The 22,332-nt window shown below is 35.5% G+C and overlaps 1 protein-coding gene across 3 annotated transcripts in view; it reads right to left on the reverse strand.

The window, feature by feature from the left end:
* Nucleotides 1–22,085, reverse strand: part of CRISP1 (cysteine rich secretory protein 1) — a 44,202-nt gene extending 22,117 nt beyond the window's left edge. For 2 of the 3 annotated variants that reach the window (XM_054492296.2, XM_054492294.2), the window contains exons 1-2: nucleotides 11,414–11,520; nucleotides 2,781–2,848 (exon numbers count right to left, since the gene is read on the reverse strand). In XM_054492296.2, the coding sequence (XP_054348271.2) occupies nucleotides 2,781–2,846 (66 nt within the window). In that variant the 5' untranslated portion in view covers nucleotides 2,847–2,848; nucleotides 11,414–11,520. Of the gene's footprint in view, nucleotides 1–2,780; nucleotides 2,849–11,413; nucleotides 11,521–21,997 lie in introns of those variants that run through there. The other variant, XM_054492295.2, reaches the window with a different exon arrangement.
* Nucleotides 22,086–22,332: the final 247 nt, after the last annotated feature.

Below are 22,332 nucleotides of genomic sequence, written 5' to 3' on the forward strand. Positions count from 1 at the left end.
TCTTCATTTACGTCACTTTCCCATTCAACTATTGTTCTCTGTCTCTACTCTCTTTCCCTATCAATCTTCTGGAAAATATTGCCAACTCTGGCTGTCTACAGTTGCCCAAGTAATAGAGCCTCGCATTTACCTCCCCCCAGTGTTTTCAATAATATGTTCTCTATCCTAGGTGATCCACCTGCCCTGCTGCTTAGGCATTAGGCAATGTCTGGAGAAATTTGAGGTTGTCATGATGGGCATGATAGGGCGAGAGTGCTCCTGCCATTTTGTGAATAAAGGGCAAGGATGCTGCTGCTAAATTCCTGCAAGGCCCAGGACAGCCCTCACTACAACAAATAATTATCCCATACAAAATGGCAATAAGGTTGAAGTTGGGAAACCCTACATTAAAAATACTCCTATTAAAATCTCTGACAAGCTCAATTTGCATATGCAATACTGTTTTAATGACTCTATTCTACTTGGTTTATTGGCAGCTAACTCCTTTGACTAAACTTTCAGTGTAGAAATACTCTTTCTTTAGGTGTAAGGAACAAAACACTCTCTTTATTTTTCTCTTTCCTTTCAGACTTCTTTGCTTCTTTCACCTGGACTGATCGTGGCTACTGTCTAGCTTTCGACTGGCCTCCCAGAATCCACTAATGCTTTACTATGTCTACAGTCTCTCTCCCACTCCTTGATCCATTCTTTCATAATGCATTCTCCAGTCATCATTCAGAGTAAAAATTTTAAAACACAGACACAATGGAGTCACTTTACTGTTAGAAGTCTTCAACAGTTTACCATTCATAAAAAGAGGAACTAAAATCTTTAACAAGGCCTTTGAATACTCTGTTTATTCTCAGTCTCTATTTAGGATATGTGCCCTTATCTCTCATTTTTTTTTTTTTTTTTTTTTTTTAGTTATCTGAATGTGCCAGTTTCCTTCCTGCCATAGAATATTTGCCCATGCCTGTACCTTTGATAGTACACCTTGTTAGCTTGCAAGACCAACTTCTTCTTCAGATTGCAGGTATACCGTGTGCTCAGATAAGTCTCTAATTAACTCAGAGAAGATTCAGCCTGCCTGTTACCTGATCACAACTCTCTATAGTTTTCCTTAAAAAAATTTTTTGTGTAACATCTACCAGATTGTCATGGAAAACTACCTATATAAAAAGTAAAAACAATTTCTGTTAAATTAGGTACTTAATATCCCAACAAACACTGCCACTGGTGGAAGTTTAAAATATGATTCAGGTCTGATGGTTAGTCTATTTGCTTTCTACCTGGAGTCTGAAAAAAGAAAACATAATACTATTTTTGTTGGCAAATTGGAACACATTATTTACTTTAACTTGGACTCATGTTTAAAGCTTATGTAATAAATTTGTGTTGGGGGCTTAATTTATCTTCTTAAATTTAAATTTAAAATTCTTAAGCCTTTATTTTATGACCAAACTATCTATAAAATGTATGAAAATATTCTAATAATTCTCTGTTATAGAGCATAAACATATTGTTTTATCAATGCCTTCTACTTTTTCTTTTGTGTTCTTGGTCAAAAGCGGATTGGGTATGGTTTCCCTTGGATGGGTAGGGTTCTACTTATCTGCTCTTTGCTCTGGACTTTTAACTAGTGATACTAATTTCTTCTTTCACATGACAATCTGGGCCAGCCTGTTTCCCAGAACTTGGCCTAAGTGGTCTAAGCAGCCTAGTACTAGGTCTTGATGGCAAATATAGGTTTCTGACTGTTTGCCCTTTTCCCATTCCTCTGGAATGGTGGCTACACTTCAGGTTAGCTTTTTCCTTATTATGAAGCATGAAGGTCACCCTTCCACACTGGGGAAGTAAAATGGTCAGAGAATCAGAGGGAAGGAAGAAGTCTTATTCAGGACTCTAATTCAGGATGCTATTCCAGCTTGCTAGAGGATTACTGGGCATTAAACAGGAGCTCCACCTAGTCTTTCTTTGGGGAAGAAGAGTGAGTAATAGGAACCAAATACCAAACCAACACCCTAATAGCCTAATGCATATGGATTTTCTTTCCACAGTAAAACTAAGTGCCTTTTATTTCTTACTTCTCTACCTGGCCTATGAAAATATAAAAACCACTCATTTTCTATACCAAAGTTATTTACTTCCATTTGTCACAAAATTTTGGGTAAATTAAAATATATATTATTTTCTTTATATCATTGGAGTTATTTAAAGGTGAATATTATTGACTGATCATAAAATATTATATCATTGAGTGTTCTACTTCTGTTTTGTGACGTTAAAGTTATTGTTTTTAATTATTAGTAAGATTATTGTTTTTAATTATTAGTGAGATTAAGGTAGCCAATGGAATTCAAACTGCTAATCAGCTCCTCACGTTGCTCTTTGTGCTGTTGGCACCTTTCCATTTTATATTTAATTTTGATGCTTTAAATTACTGTTATAGTAAAAAATTATATAGCTAATCTGCATTCTCAGTTTTTTTCCTGTGTTATCCAGAGAGGCCACAATGAAATAGATATGGACCCACAGAGCTAACTGATTAAGTATAATTTCAGGCCCTGCCATGTCCTAGTCCTCAGATATTGGCCATATTACTCAACTTTACTATTCTTTGGTTCTCTCCTTTATAAAACGGTATTAAGATGAGTACTTGCCTAACAGGGCTATTGTGAAAACAAAGTGAGTAATGGGTGTAGTGGCCTCACAACAGTGCCTCTAACGTGGTGAATTCTATTAAAGTGTTAGCTCTTATCTTTATTTAGAAAGTAATTATGAAACATCCAACCCTCACGTACTTTCATGGACAACATAGGCAGTAAGCAAGCAGCAGCAACCAAAAACAAGAGGTGTTTAATTTCCATCCCTGAAAGAAAAATAACACAATTTTAGATTATTCTTAATTCATGAGATAACATCTTGTAATAAACTTTATTTAAACCACTTTTACATGTATTTGCATTTGTTTTTCTAAAAGAAACCTTTAGGATCCAAACAAGGTTTAATGTGTTAGTCATTGGGACCCAAATAGAAATGCAGGACTGTTGTTTGAAGGATTATAGACTTTCAAAAATATAAATTGTTTTCATCCCTGGACCTTTGAATATGTTATATTGTATGACACAAGGGAATTAAGGTAGTGGATGGAATTCAAACTGCTAATCAGCTAACATTAAAGTAAGGAGATTATCCTGGAATACCTAGGTGGACCCAATGTAATCACCAGAGTATTTAATGTTGAAGAGGAAGTCAAAAGGGTCAATGTCAGTGATGAGCATGAGACAGACTTGACCAGTCATGCTGAATTTGAAGACAGAGGAAGATACTCCAAGCTAAGGAATATGGATAGCCTCTGGAAATAGGAAAAGGTAAGGAAACAGATTCTACCCCATAGAGTTTCCCTGTTGACATTCTGATTTTATCCTAGGAAGACCTATTTGAATTTCTGACCTCCAGAACAGTAGGATAATAAACCTGTATTTATTTTAGAACATTCAATTTATGATAACTTGTTATAGTAGCAAGAGGAAACTAATATAAGAACCCAGAAAGATTCGATTAAACTCTCCATCAGCTACAAAGAAGAGGAGTAACTTGCTACTACTAATTTATGTAAGTGACTTAGCGATATTCCATAATATCTGATCACCTTGCTAAGTATGGTTGTCATTATGAGTCAGACAAATCAGAGCTAATGTACCTTCTCCTTTATTTTTAGTTAATATAGCTAGCTAACTCTAGGATATTAATAAGTATAGATTATTGAAGTTGGTTGGCACCTTCTTTTCACCATCTGCCAAGTTTATTTCTGAATTAATCCTGCTGTGTGAGAAGCAAAAAAGGCTAACAGTTTGGTTCTCATTTTACAAAAGCAAGCACTTTTAAAGAGCAAGTTAACAAATTTGTGCAGAATAATACAGGGCAGACAATTACTCGTGCTTTTTCACCCAATGATGTAGTTTACCATTGCTCTCACGCTTCCCCTGCTGACTGCCAGACATGCTCAATATGAGAAGAACTCTCTAAATCAATTCTTTTCAGAGAACATACACATGTAAACAATCTCACCTTTATCACTCTTTTTCATCTATTTCCTTTCCTTTCTTTCTCCCTCCAAATGTTCACATAGCCTCAAGATTTATCGTAATATGGTGACACAGATGATGAAATATCCCTTTCTCTTACTAATGCTCAAAACATCTAGTAAAGCAGATAATATTAACCCTGAGGTAACTGAAACAAAAAAAGGAAAATAAAAGGGAGATTCTGAGGGGAGGGGCTTCAAGAAAGATAGCTGACTATGCATCTGGCACTTGCCTTCTCCACAAAGAAGAACCAAAATAAGGAGTAGATAATTAAACTTCAAATAGACCATCTAGTATTCAACAGATAAGTGACATGAAACACCTAAAGCAAGGAAGGAGAGAAAAACAAGGCAGTCTGCTCAGTTGAGACTGGCTGGGAGCCTGGAAAGGCTCCTTAACGCATGGAAAGGGTAAGTGAGTGACCCCCACTAATGCACATTTTCATCATGGACTTCTGCTTCCTAGCCATTGGGATGCTTCTAGACCCTCACAGATCCCCCAAGGCTACCAAAGAGTTGCCTGGAGACTGCCCAAAGGCACAGTTCCAGAGGAGAGTTCACGGTGTGTCCCACAGGTTTCACATACCCTTGAGTGCTAGGCAGCTACAGAAGGGTCTATTGAGGGCCTATTCCCAACCAGGCTGCATCCTGCACAGGGCCCCAACAGTCCTTGCATATCCACATCTCTGGAGCCACATTGACATTTTCCACCTGAAGTGTCTGCTGCACCTAGCTGCTGCTGCCAGAGATGATATATTTAACAAGCGCTGAAGAAAAAAAAAAAAAGAAACTTCCACCTATGGATACTATAACCAAGAAAGTTATGCTTCATAAATGAAAGATTAAAAAAAGTTTTTTCCAGACAAGCTAAAGCTAAGGGAATTTACTACCATTAGACTGGCCCTACCAGTAATGCTTAAAGGAGTCCTACACATGGAAGTGAAAAGATATCTACCATCATGAAAACACACAAAACTATTAAACCCACTGGTAGAGCAAACACAAATAAGGAAGAGCGAAAACTCAAATGTTATCACCACATAAAACTACCTAACCACCATGATAAACAATAAGAGAAAAAGGAAACAAAAAATATACAAAACAGCCAGAAATCAACTAACAAAATGACATATCAATAATAACATTGAATGTAAATGGATTAAATTTTCCACTTAAAAAATATAGAGTGGCTGAATGGATTAAAATATGACCCAACTGTATTCTATCTATAAGAAACTCATCTCACCTGTAAAGACAGATATAGACTGAAAGTAAAGGGATATCAAAAGATATTCCACGCAAATGGAAACCAAAACCAAGCAGGAATAGCTATAGTTACATAAGATAAAACAGACTTTAAGTTCAAAACAGCAAAAGCAGATGAAGAAGGTCATTATGTAATGAAAAAGGGATCAATTCAGCAAGAGACTGTAACAATTCTAAATGTATGCACCCAACAATGGAGCACCTAGATATGTAAAGCAAATATTATTATATCTAAAGGGAGAGATAAACTCCAATACTATAATAGTGGGGACTTCAACACTCCACTCTCAGCATTAGACAGATCATCTAGATAGAAATTAACAAAGAAACATTGGATTTAAATTGTACATTAAACCAAAGGAAACTAACAGACATTTATAGAACATTTTATCCAACAGCTACAAAGTGCACATTCCTCTCATCAGCACATGAAACATTCTCTAGGATGGACCATATGCTACAAAACAAAACAAGTCTCAACAAATTTTTAAAAACTGAAATGATGTCAAGTATCTTCTCTAACTACAATGAAATAAAACTAGAAATCAATAACAAGAGGAACTTTGGAAACTGTAAAAAATGTGGAAATTAAACAACAGACTCCGGAATGACCACTGGGTCAAGGAAGAAATTAAGGAGTAAATCAAACAATTTTTTTAAACAAATAAAAATTGAAACACAGCATACCAAAACCTATGGGGATACAGCAAAAGCAGTGCTAAAAGGCAAGTTTATACTGACAAACAATTACCTCAAACAAAAGAAAGATTTTAAATAAACAATCTAATAATGCACCCCAAGAACTAAAAAAAAAAGGACAAATCAAACCCAAAATTGGCAGAAGAAATCACAAAGTTCAGAGCAGAACTAGACAAAATAGAGACTTTAAAAAATATAAAGGATTAAAAAAAGTTGATTTTTTGAAAATATAAACAAGGCTGATAAACCAGTAGGTGGAGTAACCAAGATAAAAAAGAGAAGACCCAAATAAACAAAATCAGAAAACAGAAGATATTACAATTGTCACTAGAGAAATACAGAAGACCACAAGACAATCATGGATAACTATTTACTAACAACTGAAAATTTTAGAGAAAATTAATAAATTACTGGAGACATACAAACTACCAAGATTGAATCAGAAAGAAATAGAAACCAGAGCTGACCAATAATGAATAATGACATTGAATTATAATAAAAACTCTACCAATAAGAAAAGTCCAGGGTCACATGATTTCCCTGTTGAATTCTACCGAATTTTCAAAGATAAACACCTATTCTTCTCAAACTATTCCAAAAAATTTCAAGGAAAGTAAAGTTGCCCTAATTCAGTCTAAGAGGCTGGCATTACTCTGGTACCAAAACCAGACAAGAACGCAACAAAGAAGAAATCTATAGGCCAATATCCCTGATGAACATAGTTGCAAAGTTCCTTAACAAAATACTAACAAACCAAATCCAACAGCACATGTGAAATATAATGCACCATGATTATTATAGCAGCGGGATTTATAGCAGGGATGCAAGGATGGTTCAACATATGCAAATCAATAAATGTGACATATCACGTTAACAAAATAAAGGAAAAGAACAATATGGTAATCTCAATAGACTCCTTAAAAGCATTTGATAAAATTTAACATCTCTTCCTGACAAAAAACTCTCAACAAAGTAAGAACTGAAAGAACCTAACTCTTTAGTTTAATTAGGTCCCATTTGTCAATTTTGGCTTTTGTTGCCATTGCTTTTGGTGTTTTAGACATGAAGCCCTTGCCCATGCCTATGTCCTGAATGGTAATGCCTAGGTTTTCTCCTAGGGTTTTTACAGTTTTAGGTCTAACATTTAAGTCTTTAATCCATCTTGAATTAATTTTTGTATAAGGTGTAAGGAAGGGATCCAGTTTCAGCTTTCTACATATGGCTAGCCAGTTTTCCCAGCACCATTTATTAAATAGGGAATCCTTTCCCCATTGCTTGTTTTTCTCAGGTTTGTCAAAGATCAGATAGTTGTAGATATGCATCATTATTTCTGAGGGCTCTGTTCTGTTCCATTGATCTATATCTCTGTTTTGGTATCAGTACCACGCTGTTTTGGTTACTGTAGCCTTGTAGTATAGTTTGAAGTCAGGTAGCGTGATGCCTCCAGCTTTGTTCTTTTGGCTTGGGATTGACTTGGTGATGCGAACTGGCAACCTACAAAATGGGAGAAAATGTTCGCAACCTACTCATCTGACAAAGGGCTAATATCCAGAATCTACAATGAACTCAAACAAATTTACAAGAAAAAAACAAACAACCCCATCACAAAGTGGGCGAAGGACATGAACAGACACTTCTCAAAAGAAGACAACTATGCTAAGGGAAACTGCTAAGAAAGGACCTTAGATTTTTCAGCCCATGCTTTGGCTTGAGGTCAATGAATAGGTAAAATGTGTATACTCAAAGTTATACCTTCTCAGAGAAAAGAAGCTACAAAACAAAACAAAACAAAACAAACAAAAAAAAAAGTAGAGTCATTTTTGTTTGCTTGAGGTCTAAAACAGTCACTTGGGGTGACTGAGTCAAAATATGAGGGTAAAAGTTAATAATTCAACATCAGAAGTAAATTAAGCATTTTAGAATGAGGATTGAATACAGGAAATTATGAAGGTATCTCTGTTGCCCCAGAATTATAATAGTACAGATTTTGGGCCCTGGAATAATTCCCAGACATATGGGTCAAAATCAGGTAAGGCTGAAGGGATGAAAAACTGCAGGAAATAGAGCATTTGGCAAATAGCAAATCCTGCTGATGTAAGAAAGATGCAGACCTAAAGATTATAATTGTAGAGCATGGCTCAGAGCTGGAACAGAGGTTGTGAGGGTGGAAATATAAATGGGCCCAGGGTAAAAGACCCTGTAGATCCAGACTGAGATACTAAGCCCTAGTCCAACCTCTGGGACTTATCCCAATGTTCCAATGGGATACATTATTCTCTACTGCCTGGAAGATTGCAAATCTAGGAACTAAGTAGGCCATTGCAACCAAGGAATTACACAGCTGCTTGAACTCAGGTAAAGGTAGCTCTTCTGAACAGAAGTATTACAGAAGAAGAAGAAGCATTACTTCATTGGCTTTAGCATCAATTCCTTCTTAACACAATTATTTTATACACAAATGGCAATCTTAAGCCAACACTCTTAAAATATTTTTAGATAATACCAGCAACTTGATACATTATTTAAATGTATTTCTTTACCCTTTCATTTCAGATTGTGTTTCTTGTTGATAAATTTGTAGATCATAAACAACTAAAAGTTAATATTTTATGAGAGGAAAGATCAAAGATGAGGGAAAAGACTGAGGACAACTGGGTACTGCCCTATGGCATGCCCTGGGGAATGCACTCTCATAGATTCAATTGTTAGAATATGACCTTCTCAGAAAGTACTTACATGAAGAACAGTCCCTTCCTTGCCTTAACCAAAGAATTAAGACATGAACTCTACAAGAAATACATCTTCTTTTTAATCTTCCTCACCTCAGTGAATCTGTTATTTGTTTAAAAAAGTTACTGAGGTATAACTTACATATAACACAGCGTGCAAGTCTTAAGTGTATAGTTTGATTTACAACTATGTATATGCTAGTGTAACCACTACCAAAAGCAATATATAGATGATTTCCATCACCCAAGAAGGTCCCTTGCACCCCTTTCAGTCGGAAGCCCCCAAGAGTAAAAACTGTCTTGATATAACTAGGATTAGTTTTATCAGTTTTTAAACTTTGAATAAGTGAAATATCTATTTTTAATGTCTAACCTCTGTCACTACTCATTATTATACTTATGAGATTCATCCACGTTGCATGTGAAGAAGTTTGTATTTGTTAGTAACTGCAGAGTATTCCACTGTATACACACAGTATAATTAATTTAATCATTCTATTATTTATAAGAATTTTGATTATTTTCAGTTTGGAACTATTATAAATAAAACTATGAACATTTTCTCTGTACCTCTTTTAGTAAACACTGTTGTTATTCACTGTGTGTGTGTGTGTGTGTGTGTGTGTGTGTGTGTGTGTGTGTGTGTATGTTTGGATATATACCCCAGAGTGGGATTATTGGGCTGTATGGTATACACATGTTTTCCTTTAGTAGGTATTGTCAAATATTTTTCCAAATGAGTTTTATCAAATCATACTTCCATCAGCTTCATATCCTCACCTATTATTTGTATTCTCAGCTTTTTTCAATTTTATCTCTTATGTTTGTGTAATACTATTTCATTGCAGTTTTTAATTTGTGTTTCTTTAATAACAAGATATTGAGCTTATTTACATGTGTTTATCTGCCACTTTGATCCCATCTTTTGCGTAAACTCTGTTGAATGTTTTTTCTATGGTTGTAATCAGGTTGACTGTCTTTTTCTTATTCACTTGTATGAATTCTCTACATGTTCTTGATAGGGCAATTATCAAATGTTTTACAAACATCTTCCCTTAGTCTGTGGCTTATTATTTGAACTATCTTAGCTGTAGCTTTTGTTAAACAAAAGTTTCTAATTCAAATAAATCTAGCTAATCCTTATTTTCTTATGTTAGTGCTTATGCATGTGTTGGCGTGTGTGTTCTATTTAAGAAATTTTGCTTATCCAAAAGTAATGAGTCATAAAGGCATTTTCTTCTATAAGATAGATTTAACATTGAAAAAATATTGGAGAACAAAGCTGTAGGATTTACAGTACCAAGTATTAAAACTCACTATAATGCTGAAGTCATTAAGACAGAGTACTAGTAACACAAATACAGATAAATGGACCAATGGCATATTATGTAATACAGAAACAAATTCACATACATAGTCATCTGATTTATGACAAAGTCTCAAATGCAACTGAGTGGGGAAAGGATGATCATTTTTATAAAAGAGATGAGGTCAATGGAGTATCTAATAGAGAAAAGATAAGGATTCTGATCACTACCTTCCACTAAAAACAAAAATTATTTTCCCTTAAGTTATAGATTTAAATGTGAGTACCATCTTATTTTTACAAATCTAAATGTGCAAACTATCATATTTGTAAGACATAAATACCAGCTATTTGATGATTATCTGATATTATTTGAAGTGTGCAGTCATATTTCTTCCAAATTCTCTTGTCTAATGATTTTCTCTCATTATAGTCAATTTGATCCATTGTATTATATGTAAAAGGTCTTTGTGAAAACAAAAGGAAGGTGATTGGTGGTAGCTTTGGTATATATTACTAAAGGTAAGATTTCCATAAGCAGTTTTGGAGAGAATAATTCAGAGAGTACAAAGCATTAATGGGATTGAGATAGAAGCTGGAAAGGGAGTGAGGGAGCAGGAAGGGCCCAAAGGCAAGTTGTTGAGGAAGGCTGAGGTGGGGCACAAAAGTTGTGTAATTTACAAGTCCAAGACCTAGCATGAAGACCCTGGAGACTTGAAGCAAGGGTGGAGACTGGCAGATGGAAATATTGCAGAAAGACGTTTGGACAGCTTAAAATCCTGCCCGCTGGGGCCCACCACTGAGTTCTCAATTTCTCCTTCATGCTGTCTTGGTTCTGATAGAGGCTGCCTTACAGTCTTTGTAAAACCAATCTTTTATCGCCATTATCCATTAAATGTCTAGCAACTCCCCAAAACAAAATGTCAAGTTATAAAAGAGACAGAGGACCACTACTTGTTTGAGTATGACCGCTTATTACTGGCTAATTCTTTTGGAAGCATTTTCAATATTTTGTGAAATAAAAGATGCCTACCTTGTCATTTTCAGATCTATAGAACCATATGTTAATTGTCCCTACGTGAAAAAATGTTTCTTCTAAGCCCTCCCCAAGAAGTTCATGAGAATGAACTCAACATGTAATATTACTTTGTATTTGTATAGTATATCTTAGCTTATAAACCCCTTTATTAAAGCATGGAGATAACTAACATTTACTTTTAGATAACAATAGCATTAGAATAAAACTTTACATGTAATCTCATTTAACATTATAACAATGCTTTTGGGTAGTCACTTATGAATCTTATTTTCAAATAAAGAAACTGAGAAAGATATTATATAACTTACCCAAGTCCACACAGCCTTTAAATTTGTGTCCTGATAAGAACCCAGCCTTTCTCTATGTAGTGTACTCGTGCTTTTAAATGACAGTCCACAGGGGAGATTTGTTCAATGAGGCAGTCAGTACAAGGTAAATGCCTATAACAGATCAAGGGATTTACGGTGGACACCAGGCATGAATACATGATAATCAGAACAAATCTAGAGTCTGTGAAGATTACAAATCATGATTGTGGGGACATTTCTAGTTTGTAACCCAGGCAACATCATCAATGGAGCTCACCAATTTTAAACTTTTACCTTGGGAACAAACTGCAAAGATTAGTTGCATGATTCAGCAGAGTCACAATCAGATAACAAAGGTCACTGTAAGGGAAAATGACTTGCTGGTCCAGAAAAGGGTAGAAACCTCTCAACTTTATTAAATTCATTCAGTAATTATTTATTGAGGTCTTAAGATGATTTATGCTCTCTTCTAGATGCTGAGGATACATAGAATCACCAAACATATAAACTATACAATCTTATGGAGTTTGGTAACTGTTCTATAATGTGCCACATACTTGGAGAGGCTCTGGGAATGAAAAGATAAACAGTCCATTTTCCTAAGAACTTCCTAGTTAAAAGGAGAACTGTCTGCAATTTGGGAGAATTCTAATAGAGATTTGTCCAGAAACAATGTGGAAGCCACTAACTACATTGAGAGGTCTAGAAATACTGCACACTAAATTGTAAAACACTAAAACTTCCAGAAGTCATTTGAGTCACATGATTAGAAATATCACAGGACACTTAGAACAAAGAAAGAAATATCACACAGACAGAAATCACAGATGAGAATAGAAAATTTACTCTGAAACTAGGTATAATCATGTTTTTGAATTGTCTTATTATTCTGAAAACTTGGGAAATGTTTGTATATGTGAGTGCATGGCTGCTTATATTGAAGTCATAGCTTGCTGGCATCTTTTCAAAATTATGAATTAAGTCTTTGTTCTTTGTAAGAAAGAAGACATTATTATTTAATAAAAAATATTTTTCTTGTATCTTGCTTAAGAAAGGGCAATTGAATATCTAAAAGGAAAGAGTAAAAATAAGGTAAGAATTGTGTCGTCATAAGTTATTTTGTGTTAGTTCTGGGGTGAGGGTTAGGAAATAAAAATTAAAAGAAAGATCAGAGGCTCTTAAGATAGAACTTTCTGGTCTTGCTAAAGTATATAATGAATGTCCAGAAAACCATCTGCAGGAAAGGAGAACTAAACATCACTAAAAATTGCTCACCTATAGCTAGAAGAATTTTTTTTTTGGTTGAGGGAGATGGTGTTAATCTAAAAACATACAAAAGCTTATCTGTAAACTCTTTCATGGATAAGATGAATTATCTTTAGCTTAACTTTAATTGACTTTAAAGAATTTTACATGATCTTGAAATTAACACAAATTATTGAGCAACTTTCTCCAACAAACTACATTGTAAAAAGAAAGCTGGAAAAGAATGCTATTACTTCAGCAAACCAGCATGGTTTATATATTGGAAATGTATAATTGTCATTTATTTCTTGCTAAACTGCTGTTTATAAAGGAGAGTGTTGATTCAACATCAAGTCAAGTGTTTATGGAAACTTAATTGCTCTGGTTTTATCTGTTGGTCCTGTCAATTCCTGGCATTGCTCTACCCAACACAATGCTGTCTGTATTTATAGCACTGATGTCTTCATATAGAGCTGCTATCCAGCTTCAAATATGGTTTTAAAAGAATTTGGGAAGTGTTGGAAAGCAAAGAATAACTTGATTTGCATGTAAGTCCCAAACATGGGTGCCAGTTGGCTGTTTCTGTTCATAAATTTCCTATTTTCATAGATTGTTCTCTTTCTGTTTAAGCTTTTTAGCATAGTAGGAAATTATCTACAATAACTTTTTTTCCCTAAAATAATAATCTGACACATTTATCTAGCATATCATAACATGATAGAATATTTCTAACTGGATTATCCCAGAAAAATCTTGAGAGATAGATAAAGGCTAATGTGTTTACAATCACATCATGTTTGTCTGAATATATCCATTTTAAAAAGAACCTTTAAATCAATCATTTACTCAGAATTTGGCTAACAAAAATTTTAGAAAGCACAAATATATAATACATATTGAAGGAAGCATTCATGTGTTAAATGTGATTTTAAAATCATATTTGTAAAATAATTTTGCATATATTCTGGCTGTGGCTTTATTCTAATTATCCACTGGACACAGACATCCCCTCCTTTCCCTTCACTTTCTCCATGACTGAACTCTTACCTACAACAATCCCATTTGTGTCTGATTGCTTGTTCATACCACTCAGTAAAATTGTGCTTATGCTTCAAAGTTCTTTATGTTGCAAGGGCTCAATGACTCCAGACTTGCTCAGAAACTCAGGCCAAAAAGTACTCTAGACTTTAACAAATTCAAACTTATGTTGTGCATAAAATAAAGCAAAGTCAGTTTTTGAATTTGAATTTTAAGAACCCTGGGAGATTAATGGCCCTTTGAAATTTTCCCCTCTTCTTCTACAATTTATAGCTTTCATAATCAGAATGAAAGTCAATATACATTTATCCTTCTATTCAACTTTGTTTTAGCTGTCTACTTCTCATAATAAATAATCCCAAGGCTCAATGATTTAAAGCAATAAATGTGGTCTCTTGGTTTCTGGGAATCAGTATTCAATGATGGCTTGACTGTGCACATTTAGTTTATGGTGCCTCATTGATTGCAATCAGTTGTCAGTTGAGGCTGCAGACATTTATGTCTCTGATGGCTTTCCTGCTTCCAAATTGATTTACTTATATGACTTGCAAGTTGGTACTGTTTGTTGGTGGGAAGCCCTAGTTGCTCTCCAGATTGGCCTTTCCACAGGGCTTCTGATTATCCTTATAACTTGACAGTTATCTACTCCTGAGCAAATGATGCAAGAACACAGAAGAGGCTGCAATGCCTTTTATGACGTAGAGTGAGAAGTCACACAGTTTAATATTCTATTGTTCACAGAGTCTAGTTCTAATTCGATTAACAAGAAGACCACACAAGAGCATAACTACCAGGAGGCAAGCATTCTTGCAGCTATCCTGGAAACTGCCATCATACATTCCTACCACTAACCTCTTTTTAACTTTAAATTGAGTTTTTTCTATGGCCCACTTGAGGAAAGCCTTGTGATTCCTTTCAAGTTACCAGAAAGATGTCAGTATAAAGCTGGAAGTACGAAAACAGAGTATCCTTTCTTTCTCAGGAGTAAAAGTGTTTAAAAATCATGCCAAAAATGTAAATGGAAAAGGAAGGTACTATGGTCTAAATGTTGGTGTCCCCTCAAAGTTTATATGTTGGAACCTAATACCTAATGTGATTGTATTAAGAGTTAGGGCCTTTTGGGAAAGACTAAGTCAAAAGGGCTCCATTCCCTTCAATCTCGTTTATAAGGGGACTAATCCCGTGGGTACTAAACCCAAACAAGGTTGGAGGGAGTGCCTGTGTCGTTTTTGCCATGTGAGGATGCAGCTAGAAAGTGCCATCTATAAGGAACAGGTCCCTTATCAGACTTTAAATCTAACAGCTCTTTGATCTTGGACTTCCCAGCCTACAGAACTGTGAGAAATAAATTTTTGTTTTTTATACATTCCCCAGTCTAAGGTATTTTTATTACCACAGGCCAAACAGACTAAGAAAGAAAGATAGACAAATAAATTGCACTGTCACAAAAACAAACTTCCTAACCAATACCAAGTCTAGCAATCACATGGATCTTTCTCAAAAAGGACTGTAGAGATTTAGATACAGTTAATTTGGAATCTGTGTCAGCTAGGATGCCAACACAAAAAGATGACATACTCAAACTGGGCAATTGAGGGAGAGTTTAATGATGGAAATTTCCAAAGTTGAGGGTAGGGTATAATAATACCAGTATGGACAATAGAGTAACCAGTAGTAGTAAATTTGTCACTCCTAGCCTGAATGGGTGAGAGAAAGCAGGAGTTATTGTAGGTTGGAAAGTGAGGGAGCTGTGTGGAAAGGGCTGCCTTGCAAGAAGCTGTGGCCTCAGGTATTGAAACACAGCTACCCCATAGAACTTCTTCAGGTTGGGAAGTAAGTAAATACATACCTTGGACTTTGGCCAAAACTGACTCGAAGTCAAGGTCAAGAGAGCCTGTTAATACAGACAATTATGCAAGTTTATATGATTTAATTTCTAAACTTCAGTTTCTTGTGAGACTCAGCTAAATTTACTTGAGTCGTTTAACTCTGTATACATAACAACATCCTTGAGTTATGAAGGATATTGTTTTCTGCTCCAAATTAATCCCCAAATTTTGTTAAGGTTGTTTATGTAGACTTTAGTTTGGGTTTCTAATAACAAAATTGGCCAGACGTGGTGGCTTACGCCTGTAATCCCAGCACTTTGGTAGGCCGAGGCGGGCGGATGACCTGAGGTCAGCTGTTCGAGACCAGCCTAGCCAATGTGGTGAAACCCCGTCTCTACTAAAAATACAAAAATTAGCCGGGTGTGGTTGTGTGTGCCTGTAATCCCAGCTACTCAGGAGGCTGAGGCAGGAGAATCGCTTGAACACATGAGGCGGAGGTTGCAGTGAGCTGAGAGATGGCGCCATTGCACTCTAGCCTGGGGGATAAGAGAGAAACTCCGCCTCAAAACAAAAACAAAAAAACAAAACAAACAAAAAAAAAAACAAAGAAAGAAAGAAAAAAAGAAAAAAGTATGTATCTGCCTTCCTTCTAACATGCACTCATTATCCAAAAATGTTGATTTAAGTGCCATCTCCATGCCAGGTGAGATATAAGATGATGAACACATAGTTTTGAACAAAATAATTGCCCTACTGGAACAGAGGTTACATTGTAATGATCACATGGCTTCAGGAAATAGACATAGTAATGAGGACAAAGTGATGGGTGTTTCTAAAATGGTCAATCTACAGGGCAGTAATCCATGAATCTACTGAACATAAACTCAGCAAAAGTCAAAGCCGATTTTTTCTAAGTCCAACCCACCACACATTTGAAGTATATGTAGAAATACATTAGAAATCTGTAAACAGGTACACATTAAAAAGGGATAAGCCAAATGCTATCCCTCCCCTCTCCCCCCACCCCACAACAGGCCCCAGTGTGTGATGTTCCCCTTCCTGTGTCCATGTGTTCTCATTGTTCAATTCCCACCTATGAGTGAGAACATGTGGTGTTTGGTTTTTTGTCCTTGCGATAGTTTGCTGAGAATGATGGTTTCCAGCTTCATCCATGTCCTTACAAAGGACATGAACTCATCATTTTTTATGGCTGCATAGTATTCCATAGTGTATATGTGCCACATTTCTTAATCCAGTCTATCATTGTTGGACATTTGGGTTGGTTTCAAGTCTTTGCTATTGTGAATAGTGCCACATTAAACATACGTGTGCATGTGTCTTTATAGCAGCATGATTTACAGTCCTTTGGGTATATACCCAGTAATGGGATGGCTGGGTCAAATGGTATTTCTAGTTCTAGATCCCTGAGGAATCGCCACACTGACTTCCACAATGGTTGAACTAGTTTACAGTTCCACCAACAGTGTAAAAGTGTCCCTATTTCTCCACATCCTCTCCAGCACCTGTTGTTTCCTGACTTTTTAATGATTGCCGTTCTAACTGGTGTGAGATGGTATCTCATTGTGGTTTTGATTTGCGTTTCTCTGATGGCCAGTGATGGTGAGCATTTTTTCATGTGTCTTTTGGCTGCATAAATGTCTTCTTTTGAGAAGTGTCTGTTCATATCCTATGCCCACTTTTTGATGGGGTTGTTTGTTTTTTCTTGTAAATTTGTTTGAGTTCATTGTAGATTCTGGATATTAGCCCTTTGTCAGATGAGTAGGTTGCAAAAATTTTCTCCCATTTTGTAGGTTGCCTGTTCACTCTGATGGTAGTTTCCTTTGCTGTGCAGAAGCTCTTTAGTTTAATTCAATCCCATTTGTCAATTTTGACTTTTGTTGCCATTGCTTTTGGTGTTTTAGACATGAAGTCCTTGCCCATGCCTATGTCCTGAATGGTATTGCCTAGGTTTTCTTCTAGGGTGTTTATGGTTTTAGGTCTAACGTTTAAGTCTTTAATCCATCTTGAATTAATTTTTGTATAAGGTGTAAGGAAGGGATCCAGTTTCAGCTTTCTACACATGGCTAGCCAGTTTCCCCAGCACCATTTATTAAATAGGGAATCCTTTCCCCATTTCTTGTTTTTGTCAGGTTTGTCAAAGATCAGATTGTTGTAGATATGTGGCATTATTTCTGAGGGCTCTGTTCTGTTCCATTGATCTATATCTCTGTTTTGGTACCAGTACCATGCTGTTTTGGTTACTGTAGCCTTGTAGTATAGTTTGAAGTCAGGTAGCATGATGCCTCCAGCTTTGTTCTTTTGGCTTAGGATTGACTTGGCGTTGCAGGCTCTTTTTTGGTTCCATATGAACTTTAAAGTAGTTTTTTCCAATTCTGTGAAGAAATTCATTGGTAGCTTGATGAGGATGGCATTGAATCTATAAATGGCCTTGGGCAGTATGGCCATTTTCAAGATATTGATTCTTCCTACCCATGAGCATGGAATGATAGCATTTGGAGATATATCTAATGTTAAATGACAAGTTACTGGGTGCAGCACACCAACATGGCACATGTATACATATGTAACTAACCTGCACGTTGTGCACATGTACCCTAAAACTTAAGTATAAAAAATAAAAATAAAAAATAAAATAAAATAAAAAGGGATAAGCCAGAAAAACCTAATTGTTCAAGGATATAACACAACTTTCCTTATTCCTATAAAGAAAATTTTTCCAAAATATGTGTCTGGAAGGAGTTACGCAAAGAAACTCGTAAGTAAAATTGCAGATCTCAGGACACATTGCTTAATTTTTAAAAATAAATGCCATTTAATTTGATTAATGATCAAATATTATGAATCAATATTCAACTTGGTCTTCATAAATTTTTAGTTTACACTTTGGCAGCCAGGCCCTAACATAAAGCAACCACCCTAAAATTTCCTTATGTGTCCTCATGTTAGGCTATTTTTCCTACCTAGAGAATATAACACTTGAAATGGTTTCTCACTATGCACACTCAAACTTAATTTTGATAATTAAGAATGAAGTTTACATTATTCATCAACAAAATGGAGCAAAAGGAACAGAGTTATTTATAGAACTGGTTATATTAAATGTGAAGGAATATTATTTCTTTCAAGATTATGTATTGCTTATATTATTGGTGGTAAAATTTCTATCTTTAGTGAAATTATTAACAATAGTAGATAAAATATTTAAAGTTTTTTTTAAAGTTCAGTACCTATACTTAACAAAAATATGAGCTTGACAACCCATTTGACCTCCAGATTTTATTTCTCTAGTTTCATTTCAGTGTATCAGAACCATAAAGCTGAGCTACTAATATATTTTAAGGAGTGTTAAACTGATAGACACAAGCAGATATCTGTGTATGACTGAAAATTCCTAATTAGTCGATTGGTTTAAATACATTCCTCAACCCACAGTTACTTTGATTTTCTTATTTTTAAATATAGAAAATAGGATATATGCTCTCCAAGTATTCTTCCTGAATTAATATACCATGTTGAATTTTAGTTTTCTCTGTCTTTCCAAAGTTAGAAAAAAAATAAACAAATGAGGAGGGAGACATTTTCAGTCAATAATAGAACCTTAGCAAGCCAGAAACCTAATGTAGTTATTACTATCAATGATAGATCTTCCTTCAGTAGCTATTGAATAGTAAATATGGCAATTCTGAATAATATTAAAACTAAAACAGTTATATAGTTTCTTAAGGCAAGTACTGATGCCTAATGCTATAAAACATTTAAAAAATAGACCCAATTGATTTCAGATAACTAAAAACACTCAGAAAAATCATGATTTTTTTCCCTTCATGTTCTTCCAGAGAAGTTCAAATCATAACTGATAATGTGCAAAGAGTAATGACATTTGATTTTGAATGTAAATGTTAGAAATAAATTTCCTCCTGGGGTAGGGAAAACCACCATTTTTAGGGTTGGTTGACTCAGTCCTTCCAGCCTGCCTTCAGGATATTATTTTATGAGGCCAGCATCATCCTGATACCAAAACTTGGTAGAGATACAGCAACGACAACAAAAACTTCAGGCCAATATCCTTGATGAACATTGATTCAAAAATTCTCAATAAAATACTGCCAAACCAAATCCAGTAGTGCATCAAAAAACTTATCCACCACAATCAAGCTGCCTTCATCTCCAGGATGCAAGTTTGGTCCAACATACGCAAATCAATAAATGTGATTCATTACATAAGCAGAATTACAGACAAAAACCACATGACTATTTCAATAGAATGCAGAAAAGGCCTTTGTTAAAGAAAACCACATCCCATTCATGTTAAAAACTCTCAATAAACTAGGTATTGAAGGAATATACCTCAAAATAATAAGAGCCATATGTGACAAACCCACAGCAAACATAATACCAAATGGGCAAAAGCTGGAAGCATTTTCCTTGAAAACTGGCACAAGACTAGGATGCCCTTTCACAACACTCCTCTTCAACAAATTATTGGAAATTATGGCCTAGGCAATCAGGCAAGAGAAGAAAATAAAGTGTATTCAAATAGGAATAGAGGAAGTCAAACTCTGTTTGCAGATGACACGATCCTATATATAGAAAACCCCATTGTCTCAGCCCAGAAGATTCTTAAACTAATAAACAACTTCAATTCAGCAAAGTCTCAGAATACAAAGTCAATGTGCAAAAGTCAATAATATTCCTATATACCAACAAGAGGCAAGCAGAGGGCCAAATCATGAATGAACTCCCATTCACAATTGCTTCCTAGGAATATAGCTAACAGAGGAAGTGAAGGACTACATCAAGGATAACTACAAACTACTGCTCAAACAAATCAAAAGGACACAAACAAATAGAAAAATATTCCATGCTCATGGACAGGAAGAATCAATATCGTGAAAATGGACATACTGCCCAAAGTAATTTATAGATTCAATGCTATTCCCATTAAACTATCATTGGCATTCTTCACAGAATTAGAAAATTTTATTTTAAAATGTATGTAGAACAAAACAAGACCCCAAATAGCCAAGAAAATTCTCAGCATAAAGAACAAAGCTGGAGGCATCACTCTACCCAACTTCAAACTATACTACAAGGCTACAGTAATCAAAACAGCATGGTACTGGTACAAGAACAGATACATAGACCAGTGGAACAGAATAGAGAACTCAGAAATAAGACCATGTACCTACAACCATCTGATCTTCAACAAACCTGACAAAAACAAGCAATGGGTAAGTATTCCTATTGAATAAATGGTGCTGGGAGAACTGGCTAGCCATATGCAGGAAATTGAAACTGGATTCTTTCCTTACACCTTATACAAAAATTAACTCAAGATGGATTAAAGTCTTAAATGTAAAACCTCAAACTACAAAAACCCTAAAAAAAATCTAGGCAATACCATTCTAGACATAGGCATGGGCAAAGATGTCATGATGAAAATGCCAAAAGCAATTTCAACAAAGCAAAAATCGACAAATGGGATCTAATTAAACTAAAGAGTTTCTGCACAGCAAAAGAAACTATCATCAGAGTGAACAGACAGTCTACAGAATGGAAGAAAATTTTTGCAGTCTATTCATCTGACAAAGGTCTAATATCCAGAGAGTACAAGGAACTTAAACAAATTTGCAAGAAAAAAACAAACAACACCATTAAAAGATGGGCAAAGGACATGAACAGATACTTCTCAAAAGAAGACATTCGTGCAGGCAACAACATATGAAAAGAAGCTGAACATCACTGATCATTAGAGAAATGCAAATCAAAACCACAATGAAATACCATCTCACTCCAGTCAGAATGACTACTATTAAAAGTCAAAAAACAACAGATGCTGATAAGGTTGCAGAGAAAAAGGAATGCTTTTACACTGTTGGTGGGAGTGTAAATTAGTTCAACAATTGTGGAAGACTATGAAAATTCCTCAAAGACCTGGAGGCAGAAATACCATTTGACCCAGTAATTTCATTACTGGGTATATACTCAAACGAATATAAATATTCTATTATAAGGATACATGCACATGTGTGTTCACAGCAGCACTATTCTTAAGAGCAAAGACATAAAATCAACTTAAATGCCCATCAATTTTAGGCTGGGTAAAGAAAATGTGATACATATACACCATGGAACACTATGCAGCCATAAAGAGGAACACGATTATCTCCTTTGCAGGGACATGGAAGGACTTGGAAACCATTATCCTTAACAAACTAACACAGGAACAGAAAACCAAACACTACATATTCTCACTTGGAAGTGGTTGTTGAATGATGAGAATTCATGGACACATGAGGGGGAACAACACACACTAGGGCCTGTCAGAAGGGAAGATAGGGGGAGGGAGAGCATCAGGAAGAATAGCTAATGGTTGCTGGGCTTAATACCTAGGTTATGGAATGATCTGTGCAGCAAACCACCACGGCACACATTTACCTATGTAACTAACCTGCACATGTACCATTGAACTTAAAATAAAAGTTGAAGAAAAAAAGAATTACCTCACCAAGCTCTGTCCTGGTAGCTGCAAAGAAACTGGACTATGAACGCATGAAGCTCACACACACACACACACACACACACACACACACGAAATAACTTTCCAACTTTTTTTTTGTACTTTCAGAAAATTTGAGCCCTTTAAAGCTTAGATCTTGCCTTTAGGCTTTTGCAGATTTATTTAAGATAAAGTCAATATAGGCCTACTCTCATGGTATGAACCTGATGGCCTACTACAGGCGATATGTTCAATGATTCTTTCTGGTCCAGAAATTCCAAGCAGGT

The sequence above is a fragment of the Pongo pygmaeus genome, chromosome 5 (genome assembly GCF_028885625.2).
Source record: "Pongo pygmaeus isolate AG05252 chromosome 5, NHGRI_mPonPyg2-v2.0_pri, whole genome shotgun sequence".
Classification (NCBI taxonomy): Eukaryota; Metazoa; Chordata; class Mammalia; order Primates; family Hominidae; genus Pongo; species Pongo pygmaeus.